This window comes from Cibotium barometz, chromosome 56 (genome assembly GCF_041138505.1).
Source record: "Cibotium barometz isolate CiBa-2024 chromosome 56, ASM4113850v1, whole genome shotgun sequence".
NCBI lineage: Eukaryota > Viridiplantae > Streptophyta > Polypodiopsida > Cyatheales > Cibotiaceae > Cibotium > Cibotium barometz.
In genome coordinates, this window is record NC_141101.1 from 18,263,121 (window position 1) to 18,275,181 (window position 12,061).

General features: G+C 50.3%; 1 protein-coding gene across 1 annotated transcript in view; it reads left to right on the forward strand.

Annotated features, from left to right (window-relative positions):
- LOC147606977 (alpha,alpha-trehalose-phosphate synthase [UDP-forming] 1-like) overlaps positions 1 to 12,061 on the forward strand; it is a 119,402-nt gene that overhangs the window by 58,867 nt on the left and 48,474 nt on the right. The window contains exon 5 of the mRNA XM_086791507.1: positions 537 to 638. Coding sequence (XP_086647633.1) covers positions 537 to 638 — 102 coding nt within the window. The remainder of the gene's footprint in view (positions 1 to 536; positions 639 to 12,061) is intronic.

Consider the following 12,061-nt stretch of genomic DNA (forward strand, 5'->3'; position numbering starts at 1 on the left):
GGTGATGATTGGAGTCTGTTAGTGCCATTTGGACAGACCTTGCTCAACGGTAGCTAGAAACACCCTTAGGCAACTCAAGGTTCATGTAAGAATGGAGGGTGGTTTTCTTAGGCCATTCATGTCCAATGGCATCAGATGGCGCTACAGGTGGCTCTTCTTTTCACTCCCTCATACGTACTCCCTTCCAAGTGTGGCTAGCCAAGGAGGCAGCCCCTCTCTGTTTTGGACCTTATAGAGGGTTGACTCTGTTCTTTCAGATCTCTCCCCTCCCCCTTCTTCCTCCTCCTGAGGCTAACGGTGGTAACATTGGCTATACACTCACTTTCCTCTCTCCCTTGAACTAATTACTTGAACTTTGATTCTCTAGGAACTAAGGGCACCTATTGGTGTGTATATTCAGCAGGTTTTTGATGTGCGTACAGTTTTTTGAATTGGTCAAGCCTTGAGGGTTTTTAGGAGCTATTTTTTGTTCCTGATGAATTAGTGCTTTATGGCTTCTATCGCGAATGATTAGATGCTTCTTTTATGTTTTACAGTTTCCTATTGGAATTGATCCTGAAAGGTTTATCAAAGCTCTTGATAGATCTGATGTGAAAGGTTACATCCATGAGCTAGAGCAGAAATTTTCTGGCCGAAAGGTAGTGTTTTTTGATTTGAATAAATAGCATTTGCCTTGTAAAATGGCTATGTTTGAAGGCATCCTTTGTTTGGTGTGTGTGTGTGTGTGAAAGAAAGAAAGAAAGAAAGTAATATTAACATCTACAAAAGACCCCAAGGGTCTATGAGACCGTAAGTGATACAATAATATCTCCATGGAAAAAGTAATTGAGAGAAAAGGAAAAACGCCTATCACTAGTGTATACAGATGTGATACCAGCATGTGACCCTGAACGGGAGAAACTAGCCATGATCAGCTAATAATGATGCCCTCTTTAGCCAATACGGCTCCGACGGCCGAGATAATATCTGGCCTCTGTGATGGAAGCATGTCATGGTATCGAAAAACTTCTTGGATCCCCATCTCTCTGGAGGGGGATCGTGATGATCTGGGTTGGGGATGTCTAGCCTATAAAATAGATTGAGCTCTCTCACTGAAGACCCCTCTAGGGCAGAGGTCCGGACTGCTAGTGTTGGCAGTGGGCTCAGAAATGGATGCATGATGACTGAAGAAATCTGTAATTACCCTCTGGGTATGGCCAGAGTAATCCAGAGCTAGAGGTATTCCAAGCTTATCTTCAGTGACAATATCAAATGTATGAAGAAGTTTACCCGGATGCACATGTGATTGAAGCACATATCCGACTTCCAGATGACACAACCAGATTTGGATCTATAGGAATTTCACAACAAGAGGGTTTACCCTCCAGCTTCATTATTTCTTACCATCAAAATCCATCTAGCAGGTCTGTGGCTCTGACTTTTGTCCATGGGGCGGACAACCCACTGGCTGTGCTAGGAGCTAGCTTAGGAACCCACCGACTGTGCCAGGAGCTAGCTTAGGAAATAACCCTTAGTAATTACCTTTCAATTCCTTTCAATTTATACCTTAGTCAGTTTATCCTTAGACACCAACAACTGTAACTGAATAAGCGATACTGCTTCATATCCTAACTGATAATCAGTGCAAAGAACAATCATATATATATTTTTATAGGGATTCAGTCAGAGACATATATCAATAAAATTCAGTGTTCGGTGATCTTTGTCTCCATCTTTTTGTAAGGGTGATTGTCTCCTATTACTGTATGCTGTCTGTTCATACTCAATTAATATGTTAATCTTACTGTGTTGGTTATTGGCCAACACTGGGACGTGAATATGTGCCGTGTGTACGGCTGGTATGAGCTGATGTTGATTTGGTGTTATCGGCACGGGTGGCTGATGTGGATGCTCCTGCCGTGAAGAAATTAGTTATGGATCTCTGGGCAATGTCTTGTATGGGCTGGCCTCGTCTCTAAACATGTCCTCTCAATACTCTGTCTCTATGTCGTTTGAGCTCTATCAGGTACATCCTGAGACATCTTTGGTCCTTTATATTGCATCAATCGTGCTAGTGGCCCGAACCCCTCCCCGAAGATGCAGTGAAATATCCGAGAGAGAGAGAGAGAGAGAGAGAGAGAGAGAGAGAGAGATTAATGTCCACAAAAGACCCGAAGGGCCTATGAGACCATGAATAGTACAATGATACCATGGAAAAACGAAAAAGGAACGTGAAAACAGAAAACTGAAATATGACTCTATAAGCTGCCTCATGGGAGATGCCTCTATGGTAGAGGGCATGTCATGTCGTCAAAGAATCTCATGGATCTGTCAATGTGGTGGAGTTCCTCGATGCTCTGGGTCGAGGGCGCGTGGCATGTAGGATGGAGTAGGCCTGCCCACTTAGGACTGCTCTGGGACGTGAATATGGCTCATGTGTATTGCTGGTATGAGCCGATGTCGATGCAGCAGTTCTGGCGCGGGTGGCTGATGTGGATGCTTGTGCCATTAAGAAATCAGTGATGGATCTCTGGGCAATGTCTTATATGGGCTGGCATTGTCTCTCAGCATGTCTTCTCAGTACTCTGTCCCTATGTCATTTGAGCTCTATCAGGTACGTCCTGAGACATCTCTGGTCCTCATACTGCATCACCCATGCCAATGGCCCGAAACGCTTTTGAAAGAGGCAGTGAAAACATCTCTCTCTCTCTCTCTCTCTCTCTCTCTCTCTCCCCCCCCCCCGCCCCCCGCGGGCCGTATTTCATAATATGCTAGGTGTCCGAATATATAGTGAGCCTTATCCGCTATGTTCTGAGCTCTCCCACTCTCTGCTCTGAGGCGGTGGGAGGATACTGTGAGCTGGCCAATCGCGATGCGCATAGCATGGTGACTGGTCATGTGGATCTGCATGTACCTTGGGATTCCATCCCTGGTGAGTCTCAAAAAATGCTCCCTGTAGAAGTCACATTTTGTCCCTATCTCTGATGACGACACCCAAGTCCAATGTATGCGTAGGGCAAGTAGATCCAACCGGATGGTCCGGGTTATCTCCTGTCGTGAGAGGTGGTGGTGTGGGGAGTCTAGCCCATACTGAAATGGGGGGAGGAATTTCTCCACCTTGGATCATATCTTCACTCTACCGGCCATCATAGAGAAGGCCAGGTCACAAAAGCAGCATGTATATTGTTGCTTTGTGGATTTCTCAAAGCTTTTGATTCCGTCTCCCCACTATCTGGGAAGCAAGTAAGGTTGTCGTAGGCCAACGGGACATCTCATTGTATGTAATCAGCTCATGCATGACTCCAATCACTATTTTTGAGGATGCATTGCACTTTTTACATTGAACCTAGGTGTAGGACGTAGGGCTTTCCTTGACAATTTCGACAGTGATTGCTCAGTTTTAGTTTAGTTGTTGTTTCATTTTCAGTTTGTTATTCCATGATTCAGTTACTCATGGATTCATTGTAATTTCAGTCTCATAGACCCTTGCGGTGTTTTGCAGATGTTGGTACATCTTACTTTATTTCTTTCTAGGAAGTGTCTCCCATATGGTGTAATAGGTGCTGTATTTGAGAGGCTGATTGCAAACCCATCATTGAGGGCTTTATCCTGGAAATCGTACATTGGGATATGTTCCCTCGCTATTCATGCATTAAAATCACGCAACAAGAGAACATCTTCTTGGGAGAACTCTGCAATGTCTGCAACCATGGTGTAACTCGCCTTTTCGCGTCAACGCACATGCAAAAGGTGATTTCTCAGGTGGGAAGTAGCATAGTGCAATGTACATCAACCTCAAGCCAAGCCTGGCTGAACGCATCCACATATACTGGGTGTTGTCATCCCATTTAATCACCGTGAGAGCATCCTGTGCATATGAAGCTGAAACAAGCATGCTACTCCTCCCGAACCACATACCGTTCAAGGGTGCACGTTTTCACTCTAAGGGTGGACTCCAAGCACTCCTTATCATGCGTGACAACATCAGCACCCGAAGCCTTTCGATACTCCCACACATCCTCCCCCAATCCTGGTCATCAAATGGCTGCTCCATACATAGTTGCTAGGTGCAATAAAGTGTCAAAGGGCCAACACTTAGTGTAGGGTTCTTAAAATTGTGCATGGAAGCAGCGTCTCAAAAAACGAGCCGGGGAGGCTTGCCCTCATGCTAATCTATCAGTGGCAGCAATAGTCACACTGAACACGAGGCCTGTAAATATGACTCCAAACTGTCACTATTTGGGCATTCTCTGTGCTTCAGGCTTATGGACGAGTTCCATAAGATGGATTGGCATGGTCGAGGACTTGTTGTCAACACCAAGAGCCAGTAGGCTGGTTATGTAGGCTGGGGATATTGATCTACGCCTATATCCAGAACATGGCACCATGGGTTACTAGCTAAATGAAATGGGAAACTGTTCCATGGTGCATTCTTGCATTGCATTTATGTATGTTAGGTTTTGAACTTGTTTTTGCATGAACTGTTTTGTTGCATGCGTGAATTGTGCGTGTAGTTCATGAGTAAGGGTCGCCCTCTTGTGAAAACTGTGCGAGTGAAATTGTCTTTCGATCTCGCTTGTGGGATGTAGACAGGCAGGTGGTAAGTATACTACTTTACTCTATGTTGCTTATTTTATGAGCAAATGGCAAATTTTTCTGTTTTGCAGGTCCACACTGTAATAAGTGTGTCTGTCCCTGTTATAAGTGAGTTTGGGCGCCCACACTTAATTAAAGTTCGGGTGGACAATTCATAAAGAGGTTGGATCAGTTTCCACTCCCGGTCGGCCAGGTACATATTTAGGCGCACTTTTTTGCATGTTATGAGCTTGGGCGGCCTCCCACATGTCAAGAGGAGGGATGGTTTGGACGGGTGGCCTAACAGGCACCCTCCACTCATCCTTTACATGTTGTGAAAGCTTATCTCCCTCTGTCTCCTCTCTCTAGAAGTGGGCGCCCCCCATATGGGGGCTTCTCTTTTCGCTTTTGCACACACACACACTTATGGAATTTTCATGATTCCCATAGCCATGAAAGCTTGAGAAATCTTGTCTTCTACTTATATAGTCTCCATATGATCACCAATTTGCAAAATTCCTCTTCTATTCATGAATATGGAGCCTCCTAAGTATTCTATCATCACCAAATTTATAGAAACTCTAATTCTGTTAGAAACCCTAATTTCAAAAACCCTAATTTTGGGGCAACCATAGTACATCTATAGCCCTCTGCTTTGGGCATCTTTTGCATCCAAAACCCCCAATTTTGGAGTCCGAATACTTGCTAAAAATCCTAATTTACAGAGACCCTAATGAAAATGGACCCTTGGAAGTATGGACATAAACCATACGATTGTTGAACTCAAAAGGCAAGAAGCAGAATTGTGGTAAGAGCTCATTTAAGCGCTCTCTCATTTACTCAAGATCCGAATACTAGTCATTATGGTCCTATGTCTCGGTCTTGGCACACACAATGTTTGTGTATGGATGCCAATGGAGCATAGTTGCATTTGATTAGCTATGAGGGATCGAGGAGTGAGATTGTGAAATCAAATGGAAGCTATGGAAGCAATCAACCACATCAACAACGATGTTTGCAATGCTGTTTTCATTTGCATGAATGCCTATGGACAGTTTGGCATGTGAGTGCCCGTGAAGCTTGTAACAGGAACCTTGATAATACAATCTATTGGTTGGCCCTTTGCGGCCCTAGTGCAGTGTCCAAGTGATTTCAATTTTCATTTTTGTTAAGCTTCATTTTGTGGTGCCATTTTCAACTTGTTTAATTGTGTTAATTGCTTAAGTGTAAGGCAAGATTGTGCTCAATCCCGAACGGGGGAGTCTCATACCTTGGCACAATCTCCACTCATGCCCCTCTAAATAGGAAGGATAGCCATGAGGTGGTCGGGCAAATACTTTAACTCTTTTTTCCAAATTGACCGTATGTGTCTCTCCCTACAGAATGTGTGTCATGTGCACAGTGGGTATCTACCGTGTGCTATACGCATGCCAGACTAGTTTCGAGGCTTGGGGAAGCTTGGAACTAGGCAGACTGATTGACGAGCTGAGTTAGGGATATACTAACGGGCGGGCATCCAAGTATGGACGGGCGGGCGGCCAAGTGTGGACGCCCGATGACCGGCCAAGAGCCTATAAAAGGGTGGCCAAGGTTAGTTATTGTAATATAGAGAGTCTCGCGAGTTTGTGAGAGCTCTATGGTCTTGGAGCCTGGATCTAGTGCAGACGTGCACCTGCTTTATGCAGCCGAGGCCGACAGCAGTCTCGAGGCCCGCGAGGGCAGCTTCGTGGCGGTATGGGACGTCGCGAGGAGGAGATTGGTCGGTACGTCAACCTAGTTAGCTTAGCTCGTGGCTCGGTGGGGACAGCCAAGATTGTGGGCTCGCCCACGGCTGTCATGGTTGGGAGGTGAGTCAGGCCTGCACCCCCTTGCTTGTTTGTTTGTTCGTTTGTTTGCAGGATTCGAGTTTCAAACCAAGATCGATCACGAGGGGATCCGTGGGGATTTGACAGTGGTATCAGAGCATACCTCGTGAACGAGCAAGTCGGTAGGTAGAGAAGAAGAGGTCGAAGAACGGTATGTGTTAAAAAACTTGCTGTTTGCATACTGCAGTTTTCAGATTTTGTATGTGTTTTTTCTTCATCAAAGAACCCCATGTTGATGGGAGCTGGTAGTGTAATAGGGTTGATTGCTTTTGCAAAGAAGAGGCATGTTTGTTGTGCAGTTGTATAACCTGCAGGGAGAGAAACAGAAAAAAAATAACGCATGTTGCTTTTCGTTGTTTTTTTGGCGCATGAGAGAGAGAGCGAGAGAAGAGCTGGCGAGTGGGTTTGCTGGCCGAGATTTGTTGACGTGGCAGGCGGGTTGGTACGTTGCAGGCGGGCGCATGGGTCTACGTGGCCAGGCGGCGCCCATGACCAGGCGGGCAGGCTAACGCAGCAAGCCCAGGCGACGCCCAGACCTACGCCAGGCGGCCAGGCTAGCGTAGCCAGCCCAGGCGGCACCTCGGCCAAGCGGGCAGCGCCCAGGCCAGCCCAAGTCTACGCAAGAGTTCCAGCCAGGCAGGCAGCCAGCCGTAGGCGGCCCAGTGCAGGTAGCGGCTGGCGTAGGCGCATCCTGCCGTGAAGGCGCCGGCAGCCCATCAGCTAGACGTCAGCATCCGCCGGCGGAAAAGCATGCGCCGGCAGCTCATCGTCAGGCTAATCCAGGAGGAAAGCGAAAAAACAAAACGCAAGGAAAGCATTTGTTTTTTTTAGTGCTTTCGTTTTTGTTTTTTTTAGGGGAGTTTAAATTTTTTTTAAAAAAAGGTTTAAAAGTCCTCCCCTCTCCAAGGTTTCCAAAGGTGTTTATTTTTTTCTATAAGAAAAGCGAATATATATATCCATATATATATATATTAAAAAAAATATATATATATATATATATATATATATATTTAATCCAACAAAAAAAAACACAAAAGCTAAGCCTAGCTTTTCGAGTTTTTTTTTTGGCTTTTGGGAAACCTTTATAAACCCCCTCAAGTGGGCTTCTTGCCACACATCTCTCGAGTTCTCAAGTTCTCAAGTTTTCAAGCTCTCAAGCTCTCGAGTTCGCTCTCACTTTCATTGTGCAAAGATCGAATTTTCTCTTCACGTACCCTCTTCACGATGTCGACCCAAGAATCAAAGTTGGAGCCCCTCGTGGAACGCGAAGGCTTGCCGGCTACGGAAGGCACTGATGCCGATCTTTTTGACGAGTTTGTGTCAAAATCAGATTTCCAAGAGTTCAAAGTAGCTCTCGAAGCTTCTTCGACGGAACGTTAGGCACAAATCGCAGCCCAGATGCAGGCTTTGCAGAACTCCATTGCTCTTTTGACCACTACCCTCTCTACTTTCTCGGGAATGGATACCTTGGCTTCTGCTTTAGGCCCCAATATTACTCCGGAACCGTTCGGGAGCGAGCAGCTTCTATCCGAGGTTGTGGATTCTGGCACTCTGGTCCAGGGTCGAGCGCAGTGGATCATCCTTCGGGTTGGGGAAGACCGCATTGGCTTCCTCAACTTCTACGCCCCTAATGGGGCGACCGGGAGAGCCGAGTTCTGGAGCACCATTAGGCAGTCCCTCCCCATGCCAGACCATTGGTGCCTAGGGGGGGATTGCAACATGCTGGAGGATGCAGAGGACAGGATGGGGGGCAGCCAGGAGACCATTCATGGGCCGGAGCTCGCTGCTTGGGAGGAACTAGTGCTGCAGGTGAGAGGCCAGGATCCGTGGACTCTCTCGGAGTTTGGCAGGTTGCAGGGGAGTTTATCTTTCTCGCGCTCGGATAGACGGGCCACAGGAGTTAACCTTTCCCGCATCGACAGGTTTTACATTGATGAGTGGGCTTGTGATAGAGGTGGCACTGTGGGCATACTTGCAGGCTCCTCGTTTTCTGACCACTTTCCAGTGCTTCTCTAGATCGAGGACCCTACGAGAGGAGAGCGAGGCCAGAGCGTCCAGATTGTCTCATAGAGGAGCCCGAGATTGCGACCAGAGTTGAGCAGGTCTGGCAGGAGCTGCAGTTCAGGAGAGGATCGACAGCCAGCGATCTTGCTAGGGGTTTGCAGGAGATCAGTAGGATGCTCAGACAGGCTGCCCTGGACCGTCTGGAGGCTTTCAGAGAGCAGGAGAGGAGCCTGCGGAGGAGTCTAGCTTCCCTTCAAAGACTCCAGGAGAGGGATCCTACGAGCCCTTGGATTTCAGAGCAGATGGAGTCAGCTCGCACAGAGATCAGATCCATCGAGGAGAGGAGGGTGGAGTTCCGATTCCATGCTCGGGCTTCTTTTTGGACACAGGCTGGAGACAGAGTGACTCGAGATTTCTTTGAGGCGACAGGGCCTCGCTTTAGACGAGAGGGTCTCAGGCGTCTTCGGCAGGCTGATGGCCAGGTAGTGGTGGATCCCCCCAGGGTTCGGGCGATAGCCACAGATTTTTACAGGGATCTGCTCTCTGCTGAGCCAGCAGATGACAGGGTGAGAGAGGCTCGGGAGGCAGTCTGGAGCTTCACGAGACCGGTTGTGCCGGCCCATCTGCAGCACTCCCTTCTCTCCCCCTTCTCGGATACGGAACTGGAGGAGGCTCTTTAGGCACTTCCTCGGGGCAAATGCCCAGGAGAGGATGGTCTCTCAGTGACTTTCTTCCAGAGGTACTGGGGTCTCTTGCATAGGGGTTTCAGATTGGCATTCCAGGAGATTATGGAGTCGAGAGACATGCCGGACAGCATGGCAGAGGGGTTGATTCACTTGATCCCCAAAGAGGGAGGAGACAGAGACCGATCACCTTGCTAGGCACGGCCTACAAGGTCCTAGCTAAGGCGATCAGCAAGCGGCTTCAGCCTCACCTTCCGGACATCATCCACTCCACGCAGACAGGCTTCATCCAGGATAGGAGCATCCTGGATAACATCTTCTCTTTTTGGGAGGCTACGGCTTTGGCTAGATTTCGGCAGGAGGATCTGGCAGTGCTCCTTCTCGACTTCGAGAAGGCATATGATCGGGTGGACTGGCCCTTCTTGGAAGGCACTATGGAGAGGATGGGCTTCCCCCCTCACAGTGGATCCGTGGGGTCTCTGCACTCTACACATCGGCTCATAGCCAGGTGCTGATACAGGGCGTGCGCGGAGAGAGGTTCCAGCTCTCGCGCTCGGTGCGGCAGGGGTGCCCCTTGCCGCCCTTTCTTTTTCTTTTTGTGGCGGAGGCCATGAGCACTTTTTTGACGGCACAGGATACAGGTTTGCGCGGCCTCCAGCTCCCCATCCGCACCTCGGAGGAGCTCCTAGACTCGGAGTTTGCGGATGACACTGCTACCTATCTTCAGGGAGGGGAGGAGAACCTCCGCCGCTTCGCCTCAGCCACCATGGACAGGTTTTGCAGAGCTTCGGGCGCTTTGATCAACTGGCACAAGTCGTGTGGATTGTGGGTCAGTTCTGTGCCCCCCCCAACTTGGAGGCCAGTTGATGGTTTTCAGTGGTGGCTGCCCCCCGGCACTACAGTGCGCTATTTGGGATGCTATGTGGGCATTGACATATCTCCGGAGCAGCAGATAGCCCCCCTTCTTCTGAGCATTCGGAAGAAGCTTCTGTATTGGAGTACCGCTCGTTTATCTCTGGCTGGCCGAGTGGTTGTGGCCAACCAGGTTCTGCTTGCTACCATGTGGTACATCACTTCTTGCTGGGCCTTCTCTCGGGCGTGCATTGGCCAGGTGCAGAGGCTCATCAGGAACTTTCTTTGGTCCGGTGGCGACGGGCGGCCCGCCAGGGCCAAGGTGGCATGGGCTGTGATCACTCAGCCGAGGGAGAGAGGCAGCCTGGGCATTGTTGATCCTATTTGCCAAAGCCGAGCTTTGCTTGGCAAGTTGGTGGTTCGTGGCCTCCTACCAGGCCGCTGAGCCGTGGAAGGAGTTTCTTGTTTCCAGGATTCTCAGCCGCACTCCTTCTCTTAGCGGCCCCTGGACCCCCAGCATCAGGTGGATCTTTACAGAGCAGCGATCCAGAGGAGTGGGCCTTGGCTTCGAGGAGCGTTTTGCAGCTAGCCTTCTGAGGGCCTGGGAGCATTTGAGGCCGTCACTCTTCCAGACTCCCCCGGGCACCGATGAGGAGCGCCTGAGGCAGCCATTGATCTGGAACCCCTTGATCCGACTTCCCAGTGGTCATATGGTTGGATCGCGATCTCATGTGTCGTGGGGCCCGTTGAGCTCCGGCCCAGCCCAGTCCCTAGACGACTGGATATGTTTTTAGCAGCTGCCTCTAGAGGCTCAGGAGAGGAGACTCAGCGGGATGAGGGGCAGAGAGTTGATGAGGCAGGACATTGAGGCGGCCATCCCCCGGGAGTGGCGGACCCCAGTACAGGACCCTCCACCTCCACAGTGGATGGGCGTCTTTACTCGGCATGAGATCCTTCTAGCGGTCTGCGGCTCAGCAGAGAGTCGCCCCACTCACTTTCGAGGTGGGAGAGGGTGGCCAGCTTCAGAGGACCCGACTAGATTTGGATGAGCTCCAGGGTTGTATTTTTTAGAGGGTGCGGGTGGTTGGCTTTCATCACAGACAGTGGCATGTAGACCCCTCACCGGCCTCGATAGGGGAGGACCTTTCTTGGAGATTATGGGCTTGGGACAACAGGCCTCTTATTCGCCTTCAGTGGGATCCAGGTGAGTGGCGTTGGCGAGATCCCTACTTGGCCCCTACCAGCCCAGGCATCCCCTTTTTTCAGTACACAGCGAGGTTGGGGCGGCGGATCCAGAGGCACAGGATAGCGGGCACCCCGGCGGCGGCCGAGCATTGGCGGCGACAGGGCTCTCCCCTGGCAGCGCCTTTGGGCCAGCTTCCGGCCCCGGAAGGTGACGCTTTTTCTCTGGCTTACAGCGCATAGAGGACTAGCTGTGGAGGCTTGGCTAGCTTTTGGCAGACACCCAGCGTCCTGCCCTCGGTGCGGACATGCACAGGAGTCGCAGCGGCACTGCTTATGGGATTGCCCACAGGCACAGTAGGTCTGGCAGCGCGCTCTCAGGATGGTTTTTGCAGGCTCGCCAGGTGAGATGATGGTGACGTGGGGTGCGGTGGCTTGGGCCACGGACAGCGGCCCGGCCCTTGGATACGAGGACGTCCCTGGCAGTGTGACCATCCAGGTCTCTGACAGAGCGATGGCGGTGGTTCCGACGCCAGACTTCTCTTCGGCAGTCTCCCAGGAGGGGGACGGGCACAGATGGGAGATGATCAGCAGCATGACGGCTTGGCACATATGGAGAGCCCGATGCACGGAGGCCATTGACCGCCAGGCGACTCCACCGGCGGAGGTCATACAGGCCCTCTGGGTGGACATCATTCACACCTTGAGAGGACACTGGGGGAAACTTCAGGGCGACTCGGATCGCATGAGAGGTCGCCGCAAGGCTTTCCTCCGCACTTGGCAGCCTGGCCCTTTTCTCATCGCGAGGGGCGAGGATGTTACTTGGCACTAGAGGCCTCCAGTTTGGCTCTTCTCACCTCCCGCATGTACTACTAGGTAGCCCCCCCCAGAGAGCGGCCAGCCACGGGGGTGGAGCTCAGG